The 26,785-nt window shown below is 39.7% G+C and overlaps 1 protein-coding gene across 1 annotated transcript; it reads left to right on the top strand.

The window, feature by feature from the left end:
* The first annotated feature begins 256 nt into the window (after nt 1–256).
* Nucleotides 257–13,572, top strand: LOC143104200 (uncharacterized). The gene is made up of 3 exons (XM_076268163.1): nt 257–288; nt 7,205–7,579; nt 9,083–13,572. Exons 1-3 carry the CDS (start codon nt 257–259, stop codon nt 10,287–10,289), a joined length of 1,614 nt encoding a protein of 537 aa, XP_076124278.1. The 3' UTR covers nt 10,290–13,572.
* Nucleotides 13,573–26,785: the final 13,213 nt, after the last annotated feature.

Here is a 26,785-nt window from a genome sequence, read left to right as displayed (position 1 = left end):
GAAGGAGGATACAATAAATTATATAGGCTAAGGTAAGTGTGAACACAAACTATGCCACGGATAGACCTTTAGTGGTAAAGGCACATACTGCAATGATAAAGTCATCATCAGGCAAGATATTTGCTCTCAGTTTTAAAATCCACATTTCTCGCGGGAATAACGTGCAAATCTCGTACAGCACCAAAAACACACAGTATAGGTGGGCGGGGCACACTGTGTGAATTCAATATTATTTATATAAATAGTGATTGAAAAAATGGCCGCCGCGGACAGCGGAGGGAGAAGGCTGTAAGTGTGTATTTAAAACATTGGCCTTGACATGTATCACTCTAATTTGACTGTCAGTGTGGAATTATGTCATGTACAAACTGTCTATTGCTGTTCTCTGAAAGGCGGATAGGATATAGGCTACGTCATAAGCAGTGTGTTTTGCGGTTCATTTGCAAGCGCGCTGGAAATGACTTGCGCGCTCAGCTGAGGAGAGAGGTGCGTGCGAGTTTGTGTGCATGTCAGTTTCACGAGGGTCGTGTCAGTAGTCACATTAGTTGCTTTACTCAGTGCACGAAAGTAGCCTAAACGAGGTACAAATAACCTACTTCGGTTGACTTGACTGGAGGACGCTAACTCTGTTGGCGTCAAGGAAGCCCATCCTCTCGCCTTGCAGATACAACATTTGCTAACCACATCAGTAAATGACCAACATATTTAGATACAAACATCTCGCTCTAAGGGTGTCCTAAGTATGCCCTAGCCTATGAGATACATATGCTTTCATTTGTGTGAAGGTTTAACCTGCTATTTTGAATAGCTGTTTTATTTCCAGGTGCGTTTTGTAAATTAGCTTATTAGAGCTGCATCTCATATTGTTGGAGACTAACGCAGTAATCGTTGGTCCCTGAGATGCAATGTTGACGTGATTTTATTTGCACCATTTGCATGGTGTTTATTATTTTGTCCTGAAAACTCAACTGCAGTGGGTAGTTTACACTGTAAGGGCGCAAAGAACATGTGCTTTTCCAAAACGTGTTACGTTAAACAAAATTGTCCTTGAGTGAACATCACGAAGATGCAGTGCAGTGAAGCAGCAGCTCCAAACAGTCCTTAGCAGTAAACACACTTTCGACAAGATGACTGCACCTCTGTATTGGTAAATTACCCCGCGCTATAGGCCTACGCTACCAACTCTGCCCAATCATGCCGTTCTTCAAGTACGCCACTGATAGAATAGCATGCTTTTGGTCGTAGGGGGCTAGGGCTATGCACGGTTAACTAAACTAATATAGGTGACTCTTAGATCTGGAATAAGCCTAACTCTGACTATCTGTAGGGGTACTGATCAGGCTATGGTAGAATCAATGTGACCTCATTTTGAAACTAAATTGATAGGCTAATGGTTTTGGTAAAGCTTCCACGCCAGACCAGGCAGCTAAATCAGGGATGTTTGTTTCTTATCAGACGTTTTGTCCGACTTAAAATGACATCAACAACCTAAACCTAATTTTAAAGTAAAGTCCCATAGTCTAAATAATAATAATATTAGTCATTATTATTATAATTATAATAATAAAACACAAATATTAGTAATATACTAAATTCAATTTACTAGAATAATAACATACAGATAAAACCCCAAACTCTTTAAGAATTAGTTAGATACATAAATGAGTCTTTCAATGCTTGAGTTTGGGCTATAAGGGATATAAGAAACTAGTCGTTGTGTTTCTGATGAGTGCCTATCCCTTTTTCAATCATACAATTACGTCTGTGTAGCCCATGCCCCTGACGCCATTAGAACAGCGACAATTTGATTCTGTAGTTTGAATAAATTGACTGTAGCAGTTTTACTAGGTTAAAACCTCTCTGTTTACTAGGTTTGTTGAAAATGTATTAAAATAGTTAATTGCAAAATGTTGGATGTGGCCATGGCTTTATGATGTGTTTCTAGAAGATGGATGTTGTGGTCAGCATGTTCCATCCCTATTTCTTTAAAAAAAAAAGGTTGGGAAAAAAACCCCTTCTGTTTTCCCTGTAGAAGAACCCTTTTAGATTTCTTCCATTTGGTCTGTATACAAATATGTCCAATTCCAATCTATATTTCCCCCATGCTATGCATCCAATTCAGGTCCTCTCAGAAGAGAAAAATAGCTTCTGGTCACAATTACCATATAAATGACCCAAATAAATGAGCACATTACAGAATATGTTGGAGGATATCTTATAAAACGAATCAATTGAAAAAAATTAAATGATTAAATAATTCTGTGAGAACATCAGCTGTTTTTTTTACCTATTCAGCCATCAACAATTGTGGACATATCAATTGCTATAGTTCTAACACAATGCCAATATTGTGAATAGATGGCTCCTCACCTAGGTCCTATTGTGTAAGAGCACATCAGACATATATCCAAACAACCCTTTTCTCTTTTGTCAAATATTAGAATTTTAGGAATTGACCATCAATTATGGGTTGAGGCAGGGAATTGGTCATCAGGATCTATCTCAGTCTGGCTCCAGACCTTCATCAGACAGGACTGTCACTCTCAGACACCATCATTTTCATTAGGAGTGGCAATCAGAATCACATTATTTGGTAAGTTTAAGTGTGTCCGAATGTGGCAAGCCGATTAAGTTCACAGATTATGTACGTCAACATTCAAGAGATATAAGAAAAAAAGTAAGAAAGTAGACAGGGCCAATGTGAAGGAGCTCACAATCTTAAGTGAATGCACTTATGAGGAAACATGTAATCGGAGTCTGTTACTTACAGTATATTATACAGCTATGTACACCGCACAGCCGTGCATTATGCAAAGTTTTTAGTTTATTTATATAGCGCATTTCATACACAGAGGTCATTCAATGTGCTTTACATAAACAAAAGCAAACAGTAATAACAAATAAAAGCATGAAGGGCAGTATTGCCAAAGAATAGTTAAAAAGGTAAAGATCATAATAAAAAGAAAACATAAAAGGCACAAGGTAAAATCATTTAAAAATGAAAAATAATTAATAAGACAAAGACAAAGTAATAAAAGTAAAAGACAAGGTATAATATTTTTTGAGGCAGATTCAGAATTTGTAACTCAGTGCAGTTAGCAGAAAGCATGAGAACAGTTTGGTCTTAAGTCTAGATTTAAAACTGGCTACAGTTGGGGCCTTTTTAATGTCATACGAAAGTTGGTTCCAGAGCTGAGCCGCATAGCAGCTAAAAGCTGCTTCACCATGTTTAGTTCTAACAGGAGGTTTTACTAACAGGTTTTTCACCTGGGACCTGAGAGGACAAGAAGGTGTGTACTGCTGAAGCATGTCTGATAGGTATTTAAGTCCTGCTCCATTTACTTATTTATAAACAAGCAGTAGTGCTTTAAAGTCTTAAAGACTTAAGGATTGGAGTAATGTGGTCAGTTAGTTTAGTTTTTGTGAGAATCCTAGCTACTGCATTTTGTATCACCTGAAGCTGTTTGATAGTCTTTTTAGGAAGGCCTGTGAACAGTCCATTGCAGTAATCAACCCTGCTGGAGATAAATGCATGAATGAGTTTTTCTAAATCATGTTTTGACATCAGCCCTCTAAGTTTGGCAATATTTTTGAGGTGCTAAAAAGCTGATTTATATAGAAAATAATTTCACATTTATATTGGCCACAAACTACTAGGCTGTGTGTAGCAGTTAGGGATGCAACGATTACCGGTATAATGGTAAACCGCGATAAAAATGTTGACGATAACAATTACCGTTTAATTTCAAATATCATGATTATCACGGATGATTACCACGGTGTGGAAACCGTGTGTTTAATCCTTCCCAGCTTCATCCGAGCCTGATTTTGACATACAGTAGGCCTGGTACAATGAAACAAAACTGGTACCCTACTGATTCTGTTATCTACTTGATGGATTTAATTGCGGCACAAAGCCAATTATACATGACCAAGGAAAAAGTGAACGTGACAACACACAATGTCACGGTAACGTTATGCTATGAATTAAGAATGCTCAGCTCAGCCAGGTTTGTTTGTGCAGTCAGGATGTAGGCCTATGAATGTGAATGAAAATATGCCCTTCTCCAGTAGCAATAGGCCACCTTAAAATGCACCAGAATAAAAGAATCACATCTACTCAGTAACAATTTTTTACCCTCCCTCAGCACCCCCTCTATGAGCACCGCCAGATGAAAATGAGTTCCAGCGTCCCTGGTTAAATGGTTCGGTTTTGCCTATATTTTGTAATAGTAAATGCTGTCACACTTTTTGAAACTATTTCAGCCTATTAGTCCTTTCTGAACATATTGAACACACTTTTAAAAATATTGCGATAATACCGAAAACCGTGATAATTTTGGTCACTATAACCGCAAGGTTAAATGTTCATATCGTTACATCCCTAGTAGCAGTGTTGTAGTCAAGTCACTATGCCTCGAGTCCGAGTCCAGGTTCAAGTCTCCAGTGTTCAAGTCCGAGTCAAGTCCAAGTAAAAAAATTCCAAGTCAAGTCCGAGTCGAGTCCACTACTCATCCGAGTCAAGTCCGAGTCAAGTCACTGTTAAATGCAAAATAACCTTCGGCAGGGAATTTGGCGCCATTAAAGTTAACGCCCATTGCACTAATATTAATACTACAAATAATTTAGATATTAAAATCCTATACCAAATAATATTCTAATGACATATTACAATTATAGCCTAATGACATTACAAAAAAAAGTCGAGTCCTCGTCTCAGTGCTCAAGTCCAAGTCACGAGTCTCTAAATTTAGGTCATGACTCAGACTCGAGTCCGAGTCCTGGACTCGAGTACTACAACACTGGTGTGTAGTGTTGAGGATAAGGATGAGGTCAGATGCTGCTTAAACTAGAGGACTATCCTTTTGTTTTCCTACGGATTGAATTTGGGTAAGAACATATTGTAATGCATTTTCCTAAATAATATTGATTTTTGTGGATTGTTTGTGGATACACCCAAGTTTATCTTAATACAGTCTGTTTCATGCCGCATGCTGCTGGTGAAATTAGTCTGCCACAGGGCGTGTTGGTGAAAATTAAGTCTTTGATTTCATTAAAGAAAGATTGTTTAGATTAGATTGTTTAGAAGAAGATGAAAAATATTTAATGATTAATTGTCATATACTGCTTTAATCAAAAATAATTTCATCAGGGATCCAGTCAAAATGTGTCTAATAAAATGTATGGCTAACCTGTCATTGATTGTGAGTTATCTATATAGTTTGTTCTGGTAAACATTTTAAAAATGTGTTTACTTCATTATAAATTTCTAGTCATAAAAGGAGTGAGCTATGTAAGGGATAATGTATAGAACGCCGGTCATTATTGGGAAAATAAGTCCCGACAGGGCGAACCGGACCCCGACGCGCAGCGGAGGGGTCTTGTTCCGCCCTGAAGGGACTTATTTTCCCAATAATGACCGGCGTTCTATACATTATCCCGCTTATTACTTGCCAAACCGAAACAATAAACTCCCCACGATATGACTCTTTAGCCTACATAGCCTAGGCTATAGCCTATTTGTTACCGTTTCATCGTGGCTTTTGCAGAAAAACAGATAGCACACGCTGAACTTGAATCAAACATTCTTTAGAACACAGCTGATCAACCGTCCGCTTTCACTTTTGAATGAAAAAAGCAGCGGAGGATAAACTCCCCAGTCCCCACGATGTGACTCTTTAGCCTACATAGCCTAGGCTATAGCCTATCTGTTACTGTTTCATCGTGGCTTTTGGTGAGAAACAAATAGTTCGACAACAGCACACGCTGAACTTGAATCAAACATTCTTTAGAACACAGCTGATCAACCGTCTGCTTTCACTTTTGAATGAAGTTCCAGTCCTTGCGTAGTGATATGAAAGACGTGAAATAGAAGCACAAAGCCCATTTTCCTTGACAGCGGTCTGTTATACTTAGCAACGGTCTGTTATTGAGAATTAGCAGACCACCGAACCTTGGGAAGGCCCATTCAAGTGAATGGAGCATTCTGCAGAAGAGCCGTGTAATAATGCTTGTGAATATGGTGTGCCTCTTTTCACCATGTAATGTAGCCTACACACATATTATTTCTCCATGTTATGTCACTGGCTCCAATTTGAAATGGTAGCCTTCGGGGCTGTAAGACCAACCATGTGAAAATAAGCAGCGATACCAATATTTGTTCACATATTAACAGGATACAATCACACATAATGGGTTGAGTACTTAGTTGCACTTTTTAACACCTTGTGATTTGTACAGTTACCTTTAAATGAAAGCAAGTCGTTTTTCATACAAATGGTGTGGCATTGAAGGTATTTTTTTCTTGTTTGTGTGCAGACACCTGAACTTTGCAGTATGAGCAAAATAGTTTTGCCTATATTAAATTATTGGGCTACAGTCAGAGGGATGGCAGAATCTGCTTCTCTTTTGGGATGAGTTTGTGTAACCTTGTACACAAACATTTACATTATTTATTTAGCTGATACTTTTGTCTTACGATGTTGAGTGACGGATATATAGATTTTTTGGGACTTATGTATGCTACCTGATCAGTAATGGTAGACCCTATGAAATTGACTTGGAACAAAAATGTTTAACTAATGTGCACATTGGTATTCTGAAGATGTGGCCTATAGCTGATTTGCAGTGCTGAGATGTCTATTATTGAAACCTAGCTTGCTGTACTGCAGTTGGTAGTGGTAGTGTCTCTCTTTCTGGATAGGCAGGTCTGGCTGCAAAAGGGAAAAAAAAGTTTGCAAAGGTGAGGTGATGCGATGCTGTGAGAAAGGGCTAAAAACTCATGACCTTCTAATATGCACCATGAGTCCAAGCTTGCAGGCAACAGTTGGTTATTTTGGTTGCCTCTTCTTTATCACATCACAAAGACATTACAAAACAAAGACATTATAGGTGCTATGCATAGGATTTAATAACCATTTTTACGTAATGTTATAGCTTGTAACCAAACTCTCTCATAATACCACTTTGTACCTCATGAGGCGTTGTATAGAATACATGCAAGTCAATGGATGAGTGTAGGGAGTGGATGGATGTAATGATTTATTGAGACTCCTCAAACTCAAAATACAAGGCATCAAAAACTGTATGCTTTTACAGAATCAACACTGATGCATACATGTTTATATCATCTGTGCTTTTTATGAATCTGCAGATATACATCTAATTGTAATAACAGTCAACCTCATCTGTTGTGTCTTTACAGAGAGAAAAAGAGGCTATATCTGGATCAGCAGGGTCAGAAGATCAGTGTTCCTCCACTGAAGGAGAAACTCAACTTGGACCATTGGGATGATGGGCAACTGAAGTCAGCCTTGACCTCGCAGCGACCGCCACACATCACACAGTCATGGGCCGGCCAGGATGACCCCGGTGGGCCTTGGAGGGTCAAGGATTCAGAGGACGCTGAACACATCTCCTCTCAGGAGATCTGTTCAGTCTCCCCAAAGCAGAGGGAGAATGCCACGAGAGATCGGGGGCCCCTCTATGATGACCCAACACTTCCACTGGGCTGGACACGCAAACTGAAGCAGCGCAAGACAGGTAGATCAGCGGGCAAGTACGACGTCTACCTGATCAAGTGAGTTGATGAGATGCGTCTCATATGAACATGCCACGAGGAAATCAGAGAATAAACTCTAGCTGGTGGTTCTTGTTGTTAACTTTACTGTGTGTGTTTTGTTCAACAATCTAAAAATAGATCTGTCAATTTGTTGTGTCACTGGATGAAATGTAAAACTCATCAAACTGTTTTTATGTCCTTGTTGTATGATGATGTCAGATAAATTCTTTACAAATCCACAACCACATTATCGTAAACGTGCTAATTACCAACTATTTCGTTCGAAAATTCTAAAACAACAATGTTTTTTAATACTTCAAAATAACATTTGCTAAATTAACCTTACATTTTTCAGTAGCCATAGTTGTGTAGATTTGAACAAAATCTAGTTTGGTTCTTACCGGGGCTTTTACTGCCTGAAATATCCGATTTTGTTTACCACGCTCTGAGTTTAATCCTGGGCTGGTGGGTGCTTATTCCCAACCTTTCTCACAGCACATCAACGGTTAGCCTGAGAATTCTCGTCAGCAATTCAACATTCCACTGGAGCTCCAAGCAGATTTGTACACGCAGCCTTACAACACTGTTTACAGCTCTTCGAGTCACGATAAAATGTGATTTTTGGTACATAGCTAATTTAGATAAACGTATGGTGTGGGTGCTTGTGTTTCTTTAGGAATCCGCCGTCTTGGTTTGTATAGAAAATGAATATTAAGTGACACATACACGTAAGAGGTTGGACATACGTGACGGTTGGTAATATGTCACGTTCCTATAATAATTTTTCTGTATTCAAGATAGTGAATTTGATCCTATCGACACAGATCTTTGCATGTAATAGGAGGGTAAGACAGTTAGGGCTGTATGCACTGACCATTTTCACGGTTGTCAAACAGATATTTGGTGGAGAGGTCACCTGCTCTTTATTTTATAGGGGGGAAAAATCCTCTGTTTATTAATCTTAAGCATCATTTTCTTATAGATTATGGCCTTGAAAAATACAGAATGCCTCCACAGGAGCTGTCAGGTTCCATAGTTCTCCATTTTACAAATTTGTGTATCTTTTGTGAACTATATTACTCCCATGGTTTGGTGTGATATAATTAGGCAGAAAAATAATTTGTTCTGTCATTCCATTAACATGGCAGATTATGTTGTACTCAGAGGCTATTAATTGTTCTCGCCTAATGACTTCTTTGTCTGTCACATTCAGACAATCACACTGCCCAGACAGAGGGAAAGTGAAGTCTTGGTCACAATGGCTGCCTGCCTTAAAATATATATGACACATAATAACTCAAGCTAACATTTCTTATCAGAAGTACATTGTTATTATGCTAAATTAGCACTATTAACACTATATGTAATAACTGCTGCAGCAACCAACATGCTGGGATAATGTTTGTCTTATTTCCAGCATCTGGTTAGGCTGACATCACAAGTATGTGGTCACTTGGACATGCATTCAAGAAGACTTGTGGTTTACAACCTAAAGTAGCCCCCCCCCTCTCTATTTTTCAGCTCGGAGGGAAAAGCATTTCGTTCCAAAGTTGAGCTCATTGCCTACTTCCAGAAGATTGGAGACATGAACACTGACCCAAATGACTTTGACTTCACCGTGACGGGCCGGGGATGCCCCTCACGGAGAGAGAAAAGGCTTGTGAAAAAGCCAAAAGTGATGAAACCCGTTGGCAGGAGGCGAGGGCGTCCAAAAGGGAGCGGCAAACGTAGGCACATCGATGGCGTGGCAGTGAAGCGTGTGGTAGAGCAAAGCCCTGGGAAGCTGTTAGTCAAAATGCCATTAAACGCTCTGCGAGCTGAAGTAGATGGACCTGCTGAGCTCGCCAAAGTGCCCGTTGCCAAAAAGCGCCGTGGACGCAAAAGGAAGATGGAGCAAGACGTGCACACGGCCCCAAAGAAAAGGGGACGAAAGCCCAAAGGAACCACACCGTCAGGGAAAATCACTAGTCCCAGTATCAATGTGACGCTCCCAGTGACTGTACACATTGCAGATGTAAGGCTGAAAGCAGTCAGGGGAAGTTCAGCCAAGTCCCTCCAGGAGACAGCTCTGCCCATTAAAAAGCGCAAAATTATGGAGGATCAGACAAACTCCTCAGGACCTGTGTTCTCAGAGAGCAAAAGGAGCGACAAGCTGGCTGTAGGCACAGAGGTCAATATGAATGTACTAACCGAGGAACAAAAGGTTTTACACACCGACACCCCAACGGAGAAACCAAAATCTTCCATGTCCATGGCAGGTAGGGGATACGCCGCTTCTGCTGATACTCCTTCCAATAAATTAAGTGAAAACCACCAAACAGCCCAGCTGCATAAACACCAATATCAACACTCTTCCCACAACCAACGCCACTGTCCTTCCACCACCATACCCCCTCTCTCTCTTCACCCAGCCCACGCTCAGCGGGCTGTCACCACCTGTGAACCCCAAGACTTGAGCAGGCAGAGGCCCTACCAGCCCCAGCTGCAGCCGCTGGCAAATAGGCAGGCGGTGATCAGACAGGCCCATACGGCCCACCGCTTGTTGAGTTTGAAGAGTCGTGTAGCGGCCGCCGTGGCCACAGAGCCCAAAACCAAGCACAGGAGTGGAGGGAGGGTTGAGGAAGAGGAGGAGGAGATGAAGAATGCAGTCGTCGCTTCGGCAGTGCCCCGTCCAAACCAGGAAGAGACAGTAGAGTCCAGGACCTCAGTCACTGAGCGACTGTGCTGACTTTGACAGTCAAGAAGAGAGAAGCATAGAGGACAATGCAGAGGCATTGGAGCAAATTGTACATGGTAGATACATGTGTGTATATGTGTGTGTATATCTGTATAGATAGGATCAACAGGCAGCTTTCCCCCCGTGGTTTAGGCTGGTATAACCATGAGTTGTAAGACACTTTTTATGTTTATTATTATATTATTATATATCCCAATGTATTGGCTTTATTGATGTTTTGCGCTTTTAAATCAATAATATTCATAACCCTTGAACATTTTAAAGTGCTTTTAAACCCCCTCTCTCGATCACATTTTCATAGGGGCTGAAAACCTCAAGTGACTTAAGTATGAAATTATTCACTCGTCCACAAAAGAAAATCGAGCATTTATTTATTTGTAGACTTACTTGGAGCTCTTTTTCATAATTCTCCGTAAAAAAACAGCCAAACCCATGTGGCTGCCTCTAGCTTAGAAGATGGGTGTAGCTACTGATGTTACCAAAATATTGCTGGTCACAGATATATGCCATCAAACTTGCTTTTGATACAAGTGCCTGCTGTATGAAGGGAAACCTGCACAGAATACAAACATAATAATGTATTTATCAATGATTGCATGGATATACATTGCCATGGCCATGTCAGTTTTGACTAAACAGAGGGGCTATCTGGCATATTGGGGTGGGGGGTGGGGCCAGGTATCAATTAATTAGCGCCATGTCAAATAGGCGTGTCATACCAACACTGACCATTTTCTTACCCTAGATGACACTCCAGTGTCTTTTACATGTGTTTCCAGATTGATTACAATATCTATGTTAGTCAGAGTCCGTGGATAAAAACAAAATAGCTGTTTATTGTATGATGTTTAACAAAGCAGGGTACTGAAATATTTGTGGATATCTTTGCAAATCATTATTTAATTCACAAAATACTTAGTTTGCAAAATACTAGAGACGGCAAGGGATGTAACGATATGAAAATTTAACCTCACGGTTATAGTGACCAAAATTATCACGGTTTTCGGTATTATCGCAATATTTTTAAAAGTGTGTTCAATATGTTCAGAAAGGACTAATAGGCTGAAATAGTTTCAAAAAGTGTGACAGCATTTACTATCACAAAATATAGGCAAAACCTTGTCAAAAGTGAACCATTTAACCAGGGACGCTGGAACCCATTTTCATCTGGGGGTGCTCATAGAGGGGGTGCTGAGTGAGGGTAAAAAATTGTTACTGAGTAGATGTGATTCTTTTATTCTGGTGCATTTTAAGGTGGCCTATTGCTACTGGAGAAGGGCATATTTTCATTCACATTCATAGGCCTACATCCTGACTGCACAAACAAACCTGGCTGAGCTGAGCATTCTTAATTCATAGCATAACGTTACCGTGACATTGTGTGTTGTCCCGTTCACTTTTTCCTTGGTCATGTATAATTGGCTTTGTGCCACAATTAAATACATCAAGTAGATAACAGAATCAGTAGGGTACCAGTTTTGTTTCATTGTACCAGGCCTACTGTATGTCAAAAGCAGGCTCGGATGAAGCTGGGAAGGATTAAACACACGGTTTCCACACCGTGGTAATCATCTGTGATAATCATGATATTTGAAATGAAAACGGTAATTGTTATCGTCAACATTTTTATCACGGTTTATCATTATACCGGTAATCGTTACATCCCTAGAGACAGCACATCCATCTTCAAAACAAAAGTATACAAGCAAATATGATACACACGTCATTAAAAGAAAAATACTGTTAACTTCAGCCTATGTTCTCTTGTCAGAAGCTGGATGTGGCCTAGCACTTTTGTGCAGTGTACTGAAAGGGGTTGAAGGATCTGTCAATACAATCTGTCCATTAAAACTGGTGAGATGAGGATATATATCTAGAAAAATCATCTTGAAGAAAATAAAGTGCAGCCAGACTGTCCCATGCAAATGCATGATGTGTTCTCAATATACAATCAGTGCAGTCATAATGTATTATTGATTGAGTATAATGTGGCACTGAGAACAGAGCAATCCTAATGAAAAACACTATTATCAGTTAGTTTCCTAGATCACCATTTTTGGGAAAGAGAGGCTTTGGCTACACTGTCAGATGAGCAATACCCGCCACCTGACATTTCCTTTCTTGCAGCACAGTCTCTTACTGATTCTACAGCTGTCAGAAATGGTATTAATATTGAACTGCATAACAATATACATTAGAGGAATTTAGCCAAGCAGCCAAACTCTGGAAGATACAGGTGTGTATAACTGACCAGGTAAAAGACCTGACTATGTTTGAAGGGAGTAGGGTGAGTGAAGCTGTTTGCTCAACCTTACACCTACTGTTGATGATAAACTTTTCATGATGGTATCTGTCACCACAGCACCCTCCTAAAATCCTTTAAATATTAAATCTATGTTGAGTGCAAAATCTCCAAACAAATTAATATGGTCCGTTGGCCTGGAGTAAACATAAGTAATCAGTGAATGTAGCATGGTTTCTTGTGGAGGAATCAGCCTATACTTTAGGAGGATATTTTAGACAATAACAAACTGTTCAAGCCCAGCTTTCTATAATCATTGCCTAGACTATTATTGAAGCCACCTTTAAAACTTAAACAACCATAATTATACATGTTGTGCCTTGATGTTATGAACAATTCCTTTAATTGAAAAAATATATTTTCATTTATTTTAGACCTAAAATCATTGAACTGTCGTATTGTAGCCCTTAAAACATAAAGCAAATGCCAATGCACCGTGAAAGCTGATACATCTGGGGAAATTGAAGATCTGCATTAACTGCATGTTGGGCTTGCCTCCTTTACTATATGATATTACATATTATACACAGATAAACTTATTATTGCATACTGATTGCACCTTATCAAGTATTCAGTAACAGGAACCCATTATCTATTTTGTATATTTCTTTGTGTTTCTCTAGAGATGTGTTATTTTTATAGAGTCCATTTTGTAACCGTGTAAATAATGGGTTTGATTGTTCTGCTATTTGCTTTTTTTGACTATTTCATTTCAGTGGTGTTCTGTTGTTTCAAACGTGTCAATTTAAATATGGCCTATCTTATTAACCTGCTCACTTGGAAAGGGGGGTCCATTGTGATGTGATCAACAAAATAACATCACGTCTTGTTTACATAGAACAAATAAATGCATGCTGATGTTGTCAAGCTCATAATTAAGTGCACTGGCCTAAGAATTGTAGCTCTTGACGATGTGTTATTACATGTGCATGTAACATAGGCTAGATTTGAATAGAAATCAGTATTTTTTAATCTGTCTTGAAGTCCTTCTTTCGCTGAATATCAAACATCCGTAACTGGTGCACACATTTAGGTCTGTGATGCAGGCTAGTAGGCCTAGCTGAATCATTAAAGTTTAGGCTACAAGATTCTGCTTTGCATGTTTTTTGGAGAAAGCAGACCTAGCCAGGGGGCAAAAGGATTTTTACAGATTATGTTGTAAAAGTTAGTGATCCAGAAATCATGTGGCTGTCAAGGATCGCACAACCTGGTCAACAAAACTACTGGAAACCAGAGGTGGACGAAGTACACAATTCCAGATTTTTGAAGTTGAAGTACAGAAGTACTTGCTTTTAAAAATACTTAAGTATTTAGAAGCAGCAAAATCTATGTCACATGGGAACCAAACTGGTAGTATAGCCAGAGACTTTCTAATGAGGAGACGCAGCACTCAAAAAATCCTCCATAGAAATGCATGGGGTTAGTTTGTAATGCCAATAAAGCAGTTTTCTACACATATCCCGCCCCTTCCATGGCAAAAAAGTCGACATGTGAATACATTGTGCCAATCATGTGATGCGTTGTGAATACATCGTGCCAATCATGTGTTGTGATTTCACCGCTGAAACAAGGTTGGTGTCATGAAGCCTTGCGCACGCGCATTTCTGCCGAAATAGATGGCCAATAAATGCCCCAAAAGCGTTACAATATGGCCGCTGAGTGGAGGGACTTGCCTAAAAGGACTTTGGTATAGCCTGAGCACCCTCACAAAAGTAATTACCTCGCCATACCTCTAGGGTGCACTATAAAAGGGACATTTACATTTTGGGTCATATCTCAGGTTCTGTGTGGAATTTAAAAACAATTCTGTCTACAAGGAGGCGCTACATGTCAATAAGATCATATAATGTAAAAATGTCAGATTTGGTACACTTATGCCTGATCTCATTTGGCTACATTTGATCAATCAAATTTCAACAGTCATATGTGAAAGTATAAATGGTAGGTATTCATGAAACTTTACAGGCTAATTTATAACAGCACTTAAGCTAAATATCAAATACAGGGTTCCCATCCTTGACCATGACTTTTCAATGATCTTGAATGAAATTTCCATGACTTTTCACAGCCTACAAGTACAAATTCCTGGATGAACTGAAAGATTTCACTCGCTTATTTCAGTATGAAGATATGTGTATAGCCTAAACTATTTTGCACATTAGAATTTTAACCATGCACACACAGGTGGAATAGTTATGATGATACTGCAATAATATTACAACCACAAAGCATGGTTGATGAGTTTCACATTCTGAAATGGTTAAACAAAGAGCACACATTTCAGCACTCCGTTAAAATTATGTCGAAGTGGTTCCCTGTGTTCAACTAGGTATTTGATAAATTCTGTGTAGATCAGGTCTACTCTAGACTCTACTATTTGCACTAACATAAGCCTATCTTTGAATTTGGACACGTGTGTCTCTGCTTAAATTTTGCATTGCTCCTTTGATTTCTGTTGACATTACGGATTTGACAACATTCCTTTCTTTTTCCGTTATTATCTAAATACAATGTTGCTGCTAAATACAGGAACTAGTTGAACTTGAGATTGTACTGGAGCACAGTAGTTCAGTACTGGGGCACGGTCCCCGGTAAAGGGGATCTAGCGAAGCCTTTGCGTCCTATGACAAAATGAAATGTCATGATTTTTTCAAAGCTTTCAATGAATTTACTAAATTCCATTTCTCCAGGCATGGACAATATTTTACAATTCCATGACTTTTCCAGGCTTTCCATGGCCGTTGCAACCCTGAAAATATGACACAAATTGGCCATCTCTAGTATTGATTTACAATAATAATAGAGAATGTAATTCCAGGGAATTACCAGTGCATGAAAATGCAAAACATATGATGTAAAATATCATACAGAGTAAACACAGATAATGCAGAGATAGCTACAATGGTGTTGCTAGGGTAATCATGTTGGTTGCTATGGTGTTTGCTAGGTTGACACTGTAGTGGTGGTTGCTAGGTTGTTGTTACGGTAAATCATATAGTTGCTAGGGTGTTGCTAAGGTACTTATGGTGGTTTCTATGCAAAATAAAGCGGTTGCTATGGTCGTTGCTAAGGTTATCATGTTGGTTGCTATGGTGGTTGCTAGGTTGACATTATAATGGTGGTTGCTAGGTTGTTGCTAGGATAATTCAGATGGTTGCTAAGGTGGTTGCTAGGTAGACATTATAGTGGTTGTTGCAAGGTTGTTGCTAGGGTAATTAATATTTTGGTTGCTAGGTTTTAACTGTGGCAGTGGTTGCTAGGCTGTTGCTAGGGTAGTTATGGTGGTTGGTATGCTGGTTGCTAGGGTAATCATGTTGGTTACTATGTTGGTTGATAGGTTGTCATTGTGGAAGTGGTTAATAGGTTGTTGCTAGGGTACTTGAGGTGGTTGCTAGGCTGTTGCTAGGTTAGTTGTGGTGGTTGCTATGCTGGTTACTAGGTTAATCTCATCGGCTGCTAGGTTGTAACTGTGGAAGTGGTTGCTCGGCTGTTGCTAGGGTATTTTACATGGTTGCTAGGCTGTTGCTAGTGTACTTGAGGTGGTTGTTAGGCTGTTTCTAGGGTAGTTATGGTGGTTGCTAGGCTGTTGCTAGCTTACTTGAGGTTGTTGCTAAGGTATCCATGGTGACTAGTATAAGTAATAAAGGAGTTACTATAGTGGTTTGCTTGTATAATCATGTTGGTTGCTAGGAAAACTGACATAGATGCTTTATTTCAATGGCTGCTATGTTGGTTGCTAAGTTGGTGGTGGTTTAATATAGATAGATAGATAGATAGATAGATAGATAGATAGATAGATAGATAGAAAGATAGATAGATAGATACTTTATTGATCCCCAAGGGGAAATGCAAGTATAATATAGTTTAATATAGTAAAATAGTATAAGCATAGTTGATGATAACTGAGAGTTGGAATGGCTGAACAGTTAAATAGTTGAGTAGTTTAAATGGTTAAATTACTTAATAGTTAATTATTGTAGTGAGGACTTTTATTTTGAAACATATATGGGCAGAGGAAACAGTTGAACAGGATCTGTAGTCTTAAGAAAGCCAGATTGTATGCTTAAAGCCTGAGAGAGTTAAATGCATAGCTTCAGATGGCCCAACACAATTTCTTGTCATGTTAAGATGTCTTAATTTAATGGGCATTGAAAATAATCAGTTTGAAATAGGGCTGTCAATTGATTAAAAAAATGAATCTAATTAATTACATACTCTGTGATTAATTAATCTAAATTAATCGCATATATAATTTTTGCTGTGAAAGTATTTTAAATATTTAAATTCAAATGAATCATTGAATAATCAGCATTAGTGATTAAAGTTCAAAAACGATGTTATTATTATTTTCACTGTTCAAATAATTGCCATAATAATCTATGATATGACCTAATATGCTGAGGAAATAAATTCAAAGTGCTTCAAATTCAAATAAATTCAAAATAAAGTGCTTCGGGAAGAAGTTCTTTTTCACATACAAGGCATTTCAGGCCACAGATATATCCTAGGGAACACAATGCAAATAAATTAACACTCCCCTCAATGTCAACACTTATTTCTTTGCATTGATGTGCGACTATAGAGTTGATGAATTCCGGTGATATGCAAGTTCCTTGCTGCAGACATTCCAGAGGACTTTATTATCAACACCATCAGGCCGTTTTTCAAAAGTAAATGTTCCAATCAATGATCCAGGCAGCACGTTTTCTTCTCTCTCCTTCATTTTACAGTCTAATTTTTACTGACTAGAACGGCTCGGGGGCAAAGGTCATACGGAATCGATTAATCTGCACTAATTTTCAGTTATTTTTTTCTCAAATTAATTAATCGAAATTAATCAGTTATTTTGACAGCCCTAGTTTGAAACAATTATATTTTTCAAATGTTTAAAGTTGAAAAGGCACCGATTGAAGAAGAAGAAGAAGCACAGTACAGTGCATTTTCATGCACTGTAAATAATAATGTTTCTCTGATTGCCTTGAAGCTCCCAAATCCAGCGCACCCGGCAGCCAGGCCCATTTCCGCATGCCAGAAATCTCTTCCACTTATCATTATTGACTTAATATCACTTGTCATTATTGACTAATATCTCGAATTTCGAAACTAATAAAATTCACTAAGTACTTGTTAGGCCTATCTACAACCCCAAAACAGAAAAAGTTGGGACATTGTGTAAAATCCAAATAAAAACAGAATGTCATAATATACAAGTCTCGTAAACCCATATTTAGCAGCAAAAAGGACATAGACAACATATCAAATGTTGAAAATGAAAATTTGGACTATTTCATGGAAAGTATGTATTAATTTTGTATTTGATGCCAGCAACATGTTTCAAAAAAAGTTGGGACGAGAGCATGTTTACCACTGTGCTGCTTCACCTCTTCATAGAACTGAGGAGACCATTTGCTACAGTTTTGATAATGAAATGTTGCTATTACTCCCCGATTTCAGTTGCTCAACAGTATGGGAAGTCATGCTTTTCATTCCATTATGCACCTAATTTGACAAATCTGGACTGCAGACAGGCCATCTTAGCACCTGGACTTCCTCTATGGAGAAATACTATTTAAATATGTGCAGAATTAATTGTGGCACTGTTTTTCTGAAATATTCAAGGTCGTCCCTGAAAAAGACATTGCCTGGATGGCAGTATATGTTGCTCAAAACCTGTATACATCATTCAGAATTGATTGTGCTTTGCCAAATGTGCAAGATGCCCATGCTGTAGGCATTAATGCTCCTCCACACCGTCATAGATGTTGGGTTTCGAACTGAGCACTAAAACAAGTTGGGTTGAATACTTGGATAGGCCTCTCCTCTTTAGCCCAGATGAGTCCATGATTTCCAAAAAGAATAGCAAACTTTGATTGGTCTAACCACAGGACCTTTTTCCACGTTACCTCAGTCAATTTTAAACAGGCCCAGATAAGAGGGTGGTATTTTCTGTATGTCTCAATACAATTTTAGCTGTTACAATTTTGGCTGTCGTTTTTGAATTGAGTATCAAACTGGGCACATAGACAATGGTTATCAGAGGTTTTCCTGAGCCACAATGACAGGTCTGGAGACAGGTCTGGTGTTGATGCTATGCCATCTGAGGCCATCCAATTTGTTTTTCAGCTATTTCCCCTGTTTGCAAAGATTTCTCTGGATTCTCTGAATGTTTTAATAATATTATGTCCTGTAGATGATGAACTCCCTACACAATTTCATGTTAAGAAGCATTAAAATGACATTGTTTCATCATTTGTGCACACAGGTTTACAGAGTGATTAATACCCCTACATCTTTACTTAAAGGACCAGTATGTAGGAAATAATGGAAAATAAACTGTAACCATTCCAAAAAGGATCACCATATGTTGTCAGAGTGTAAGGTTGTCACTGAGTGCTTATATGTTAGGCTAACAGGCTATCTCTTATTAGGCTATCAGGTGTGAGGTTCCAAATAGTCAGACCAATGTTGCGGTTCTCAAGTTTTGAGCTCAGCTTGGAGTGAGATTTAAAAAAAAAAAACGTTTTACTATACTAAAAGGAGTGCACATATGGACGGATTCTACACAGCAAATTGAAAAGAGTTATTTTTTTGGTGTCAGTGATTTTTTAAGGAGGGTAGAGTTAATTATACTCTGAATAGAGTCAAATCCCACATATTCAACTCTCTGTTGATATATAGTTAGTGTAAAAACAAAGTGTCATGACGGAGTGCTTTTAAATTGACACTTCAAGTGTCATACCTGATTTGACAACTCTGTAACTCTGAACCTGGCCGTGACACTCAACGTGTGAACGTCACCCCCGCCCTCATTTCCTCACATGCACCGACCACCGGCACCGACAGAATCTCAAGAGTCTCTCCTGCTGTCCACACTCGGTCCTCAACAAATCTATGTTGTTCGGTAAGTAATTAATATATCGTATGTTAAAGTAATAGTTTGATATCAATATTTTTTCTTGTTCTTTTTTTCATTCGATGGTAAACTAAACTAACTATACCACCACACTGTTACACGCCACCGCAACTTGTGCTAATTGCAGTAGCACCATCTTGTAAACATTTTAGTTAACTAAAACTTTGCCCTTAATGGTAATGAAAAGTTTGCAACTTTGCGCGAATTTTTCACTTTGAAGAGCTTAAGCTAAGTAAGTTAATGCTAACGTGTCAGTATTTTGATGGCTTAGCTTGGCATTAGCTAGCGTTAACGTGATCATTAGCCAACGTTAACGTTGACTAGCATTAACGAACGCTAATTAGCTATAGTTCCATGTGCGTGAACATTCTGTCTGGCATGCCTCGCTTGCTAGCAAGCGCTGATAGTGTACGATTGTGTAGTGATTGTTTAATAGTTCTATGTAGCTCATGTAACGCGGTGCGGCTCTTGCTTTGTTGTTGTAATTCAGAAGACCTTTGTATTTGATCACAGAAACGTTTGTGTTTGATCAGGTTCATTGTGGAAATAAATGTACAATCCTAGTTCATCTTGTGTGCCCTGACTGCCTGGTAGCCGTTACACTGCATTTGGCAGATGCTCAGTATAACTTCGGTAATGATATAAGGGCTGATTTATACTATAAATTCATACTCGACGTTCCCGACCTGTTGCGTGACAATGTGACGTCACGAGACCGTAACTATACTCGCGCCGGTGGTTGCGACACAGTTACACAGGGCACACGAGATGAATGGGATTTTTGTCATCCCCGTCGTTTCTTGTGATAAAATGTTGTAAAAGTTGCATGACATTGGCTTTCATCGACCACTAATTTAAACTGCATTACATTTGCCAGAGAAAATATGTTGAAAGCTTGAATTTGAACATGAATTTTCTAAAATTTCTACAGAAAATGCTGGCCAGGGTAGAATATAGGAGTCCAAAAATACATGAAAGTTCAACAAAATGATGAAAACTTTGATTTTCTCCAGTTTCTTCAAGCAGGTTTGTATCCACCTATTTTTTAAACTCAAAACAATAATGACTTACAAAGGTCAAATCCAAATGATATGGTTGACATGGTAGCTAAATGTAATTTCTCTTTGTATTATCCTAGTAACAGACATATTTAGCCTGCAGGCTGAATCTCTGAATGAAGGTCTCCTCAGCTTGACTGATACATCAGGTACTGAGGTCGACGCAGACATATTTGATGAGCTGAAAAAGTCAGGGATCCAGAACTTCAAGATTGGATATTGTCAGTATCCAGTATCAGGTATGTTTAATAACGTTATCTTGGTGTAAGTTATGTGTTGATATATCCTAGCAGTTTATGATTACTTATGAGAGTTAAGTTTAGAAATAGTTTTATATAAGGACTTACACCTGTTTATGCATATTCCAAAATGTGTGTAATTTAGGCTGTTTATTTCTTGCCAACTCTAAAATTCTTTTAAGTATTTTAAAATATGATTTCACTGTCATTTTGTCAAGGATATTTTTTTTAACGCTTCTCCCTAATCCTTATGGAAATATTTATTTTATTTCCTGTGGAACATTTTTAGTAGTCGAAGTATGTCTTGTGGCAGACGAGACACAATCCTCAGTATTACCAGGCCCATCAGTGTCACCAGTGTCATTGCCAGCACCCCCTGTGTCAACGTCAGACCGATCAGCATCACCAGCTTCTTCTGCTTCAACAGCTTCTACTATTCTCTCATCCACTAAGAACAGGAAGAGGGGCCTTGGTGACCTGGACCATGATGAAGCAAGACAGGTGAAAACAATGAAAGTCAAATTTTTAAATGTAAATTAGAATGGAAAATTATTACGCCTAGATTACTAGCACTTGAACTGCCACCATGCATCTCATAGCAGGTCATTGTTAGAAGTATATCTAAAATTAATTTAACAGGAGTTACTGTTAGAATAATTAATTTGCTTAAGCTGATATGTAAAAAATGTCTTTGCAGAAGATTGAAGCTGTCCTGAGGTCCAATCCAAAGGGTGAAGAAATCTTCAAAGAATATTACAAAAAGAAAACGCTGTCGGATGCAACGCGTAGACAGATGATCAATATTTTGATTGCAGAAATGACTGAATCCTACGGGTAAGAAATGGTTTGAAACGACCAAGGATAACATGCATAGACTGGATACAAATGTAAATATGCCACATTATAATACATGAACAGCATGCATTCATAGTAGGTTGTACAGTTGATACTTTGTACTTTGATGAACACTTACATGCATTCTGTATAGAGGAGCAAAATTATGACTATGTAGTGATATGCATTGACCAGCTCACTTATTTCAGACCCTTTGATAAACAATACTCTAATGACAGTGACCGAGCATACATTGTTCCATATTATTATATGTCTTAAAATATTTTTTTTAATATGTAAATATGTTAATGTGGTGCATGATTTAAAAATAAAGGTGTTTTAACTGAACTTGGCCTCATTATTTTAGCAAACTTTATTTTGAAAATAATCCACCAGAGAGTAAGAGTTAACATTTAACACTACTTTAAGTGTTGAGAAAATGTTACACTGGTTGGTGTTAAGCAGTGTTAAATGTTTTACTCTACAGAGAGTCAATAAGTAACACTGAATCAGTGTTAATGTGCCAACTCTCCAAAAAGTGTTAAATTAACACTTTGTGGTGTGGACCCATATAGACACTTCAAAAGTGTTGAAATCAACTCTGACAGTGTTAATTTGGGTATACTGATTTTGCTGTGTATCGATTTAGTAAAACTTCCGCACTAGTAAAAGGAGTGCACATATGGACGGATTATAGGGAGTGTGTGCCTGGGCAAAGAAGTAAACTCAGCTAATTTTAGTCTAGGTCAATTTTGAAAATAAATTAACCCTGAAGGCAAATCATGTTAATTTTTGGCATACAACACTTTTAGGGGTTTTGAAGGGTGCTGAATTCAAATCTTCTGTATGCCAGGCTCAAAAATGTCCCATAATGCCTCAAAACGGAGAAATCCAATATCGCCGCCACCGCCAGGTCAAAATCTAATTAATCACTTATCTTTAGGACTGTACAAGGTAAAAACCTGAATGTAATGTGCTTTTATAGGTTTTCACATATAGGGAATTCAATGCCATGCTCAGATTTAAGATCAAGACTAGAGAAAATGCTTGAAATGAATGTACATGGTTAAAATTGTTGTCTCGGATAACGAATAATTCATGAAAAAAGAGGACCATGAAACAGGTTGATGACTTTCTGAAGAATTTACTTGAAACATGTTTTTTATTTTTATATTTTAACTATCTATTTATATTATTTATCTGTATTTTAACTATTTATTTAGTATTTGAAGAAAATGCTTGAAACTCTTAAGCTATTACTACTAGATTTGCCTACTATTGAAATATTGTACCTGAGCCTATTGTTTTGATGTCAGTGTGCTATGATGACATGTTTGCCCATCCCACCCCTACCCGTACCCCTACACACACAAATACCCATATGTAACCCTGAATGAGGCCACACCCTCTACCTATACACTGAGGAGGCACTTTTTAGCAATTATGTCGCTCCTCTCACATGATGCTCAGCAGTAACAGGTAAACTATAACATAATATCACAACAATTTGTTTAGGACCATGTAATACATCTTTATTCCACTGCTTGGTTGAATTTCCCATTGTCCTACGTAATTTAGAATGACCATTAACCGTATGTTATCTGCACACCTATGAAGTAGATCCATTTTTTTGGCCGTATCACACTTGTATATTAATTCACCGAACTCATTGTTAAGTTTAAATTAACTGTCACGTTGCATCCGAGCTGTAAAATGCATACGTTCAGAACATTGCAACATTGTAGCATATGACGGAGGTGGCTTTTAGCTAGATGGATGACAGCAGGCTAAGTAAAATAGCGATGTTTCAAAGCTAAAGTTCATCAGAATCTTGGGATACGCCCGCTTGACAACGGGAGAGATAGAACTAACGACTGGCCTTTGGCCATAGCAACCATCCATTTAGAACTAGTAACGGCAGTTTATCCTGTGAGTTGAGAAATTAGTTGATATGTGTCGGAAGAAATTAGTTCTACAAACAAGACAGTTTTAGCGATTAAAACGTTTAAATTGTAACAGGAAATGAACACAACGCAAGTGGCAACAGTGAAATAAGCGGGATAATGGACTTCACGGTGGTCTGTTCACAGAAGTTAATGCACTACGAGGTTTAAACGGCCCTCCGCTTCGCGTTGGGGCCGTTTTACAACCTCGACCGTGCATTAACTTCTGTGAACAGACCACCGTGTCGTCCATTATCCCTTACATAATAGCATGTGAATATTGTTATGTGAGGATTATACTGAATGATTAATATATCATAAGAAACTAAAAAAACGTTAGCTAGTTAGCCTTTGTGAACAGGCACCTCTGGACTGGGCGCATGTGAAGGGCCATAAGGCCCAAGAGGCGAAGGCAGAGTTTCCACTCCGCCTGGGCATGCAACGTGAAGCAACTGAGACATTGAGACGGTTGCCCTCCTGGAGTCCAGGACCATGCCCAGGAAGGTGGTGACCTGGGAAGGCTCGAGCCTGCTTTACTTGGGATTGGGGCGCAAGCCAAAGTCCTGAATGTGCTTCAACAGCAAGGCCACGTGTAGGCGGCATTGCACTTCTGAGGTTGCACAGATGAGCCTAGATAGTTTAATATCCTCAGCCCCCTCTGCCTCCATGCACCTGGTAAAGGTTCGGGGGGCCAGAGAGATTCCAAATGGGGGGACTTGGAACTCGAAGACCTGACCCTCGAACGCAAACCTCAGGAACTGCCAATGCCCTGGCCATGGGTATCTGAAAATAAGCATCCTGTAGGTCGATGGTAGCAAACCAGTCCCCTGCATTGATGGCCTGCCGCACCCTCGGAACTGTGATGAACCTGCACCTCAGAGACCGGTGTACGTTGAGAGCCCTGAGGTCTAAAATAGGACGAAGGTCCTCTGTGTGCTTGGGTACAGGAAAATAACGGGAGAAGAACCCCGCTTGGGGGTCTGAACTCCTCACTTCCCTTATCGCCCTTTTGTCCAGGAGGGTGGACAGCTCTGCATATAAGGTCTGAGCATGGGTCATGGTGGAGAGCACCCATGGATCTGCTCCAGCCAAGCCTTCCTGCATCGAGCTGAGAGGTGAGGCTGGCTGGCCCGGAGATTGTCAGGAATGACGAGAGCACCTGGAGAGGCCACTGCTAGTAGCACGCTGGCCCCCTGGCCAGCTTGTGGGCGGCCACCCCGCCCCTGGGATGCCTGAAGCCGCTGCCTGAGATCAGTCAGCCCCCAAGACGGATGCCGCAAGGTAGGTGTTGGCTGAGGCGTGAATGCTCTAGGGCGCCTAGCGCCCCTGGTACGCCTGCCAAGAGACCCTCTCACCTCTTCTGCACAGGGCCAGCTGTCACGCGCCTGCTGTGGGCCGAACATGGACCCAGGCTCCACCGGCCCTCTCAAAAGACGTTCTCTGTCTGCCTGCTGGAGCTGAGATTAAGACAGCCAGAGATGGCGTCTAGCTACTTAGAACTGAGGCAAGGAGTGGCCCGATGCCACTGCCTGCTCCTTAGACACTGCAGTGAGGTACACAGAGGCTACATCACTATGGGCCTATGCAGCTTACCCAGCAGAGCCTCCATAGTCCTGCCATTGGCACTGAGGCAGGAGGGACCACCAAAGAGGGAGTTGGGAGAGTTGAAGAGGGGCTCCAAAGCTTGATCCACTGGGGGGAGCGAGCCACAACCTATCACCCCTTCACCGTGCATGTTGGAAAGCACCTTAGCCTGGCCAGACCACTTATGAAAAGTAGTTGGGGAGGAAAACTGGTGACAGACCAAGTCACTAAAGTCTGGTAGGAGGGGAATAAGTGCCGCCACTGGGCGCTCAGTCATGTCTGTGTGGAACCTAGATGCAGAGGCAAGGGGCTTTTCTGGAAGGGGAATATCAAGAGCCCTGGATGCCCTGCCAAGGACCTCCTCAAACAGACGGGCCAGCTCGCCTCCCACGGGGCTGGCTACACAGGGCAGTGCACAAGGTAGCTCCTCTCCCTCAGACGCAAGAACCGTCTCAACGTCCACAATGGCCTCCTCATCTTCCTCCTCCAGCTCATGCGGACTGGTAGAAGGAGCAGGTTGGGGAACTGCAGGCCTTGTGCTAAGAGAAAAAAGTGAGGCTTGTAAGGCTGCTGAGGACTCCCCAAGCGCCCTGGCTACTCTTGCCATCTTCCTTGGCGGAACCTCGGAAACAGGAGAACCCGCACGTTTACCAGAGAAAAAACGACAACGGGCTTCCCTTGTGTGCGTAGGCATAATTAAACAATTCATGCACGACTGGGGGGCGCCAAGAAAGCATGTTGGTGGCCCAAACACAACACACACTTATCAGGCCATCCAAATGTGCATGATCAGTTAGTGCCACAGCTACTATCTCTCACCAATTCCAAAAGCTTGTAAGGAGATCACCTCCTGTGGTTGCGTCAAGGGATGTCTAAGCCAGCGCTACAGTTGCAGGAAAAGTTGCATGTTATGCATGGAGTCATGCAGCTGCAGCAGCACCTGTCAGAACACTGCTGGAGAGGAGGATGAGGATGATTAGGATAGCCTAAGTGTGTAGCCTACCTCTTCATACCAAGAAGTTTAAAGAATTGATTAGAACAGAATGGATTAATTACTAAATAAATAGGTAAATATGCATTATTAAATAAATAGTTAAAATACAGATAAATAGATAAATACAGATAAATAATATAAATATATAATTGAAATATGGTAATCAACCTTGCTTCTAAACATGTTTCAAGTAAATTCTTCAGAAAGCCATCAACCTGTTTCATGGTCCTCTTTTTTCATGAATTATTCGTTATCCGAGACAACAATTTTAACCATGTACATTAATTTCAAGCATTTTCTCTAGTCTTGATCTTAATTCTGAGCATGACATTGAATTCCCTATATGTGAAAACCTATAAAAGCACATTACATTCAGGTTTTTACCCTGTACAGTCTAAAAGATAAGTGATTAATTAGATTTTGACCTGGCGGCGGCCATATTGGATTTCTCCATTTTGAGGCATTATGGGACATTTTTGAGCCTGGTATACAGAAGATTTGAATTCAGCACCCTTCAAAACCCCTAAAAATTTTGTATGCCAAAAATTAACATGATTTGCCTTCGGGACTTTAAATAAGCACATTTTCCAAAATCCTGCCTAGTCTATTTAGGAGGGTCT

Source organism: Alosa pseudoharengus, unplaced genomic scaffold (genome assembly GCF_046254945.1).
Source record: "Alosa pseudoharengus isolate Yale_2024_CS ecotype anadromous, Long Island Sound unplaced genomic scaffold, YU_APseudo_1.1 YU_APseudo_1.1_scf_5, whole genome shotgun sequence".
Lineage (NCBI taxonomy): Eukaryota > Metazoa > Chordata > Actinopteri > Clupeiformes > Clupeidae > Alosa > Alosa pseudoharengus.
The sequence above is the reverse complement of the archived record's forward strand: the minus strand, read 5'-3'. Positions and strand labels throughout refer to the sequence as shown.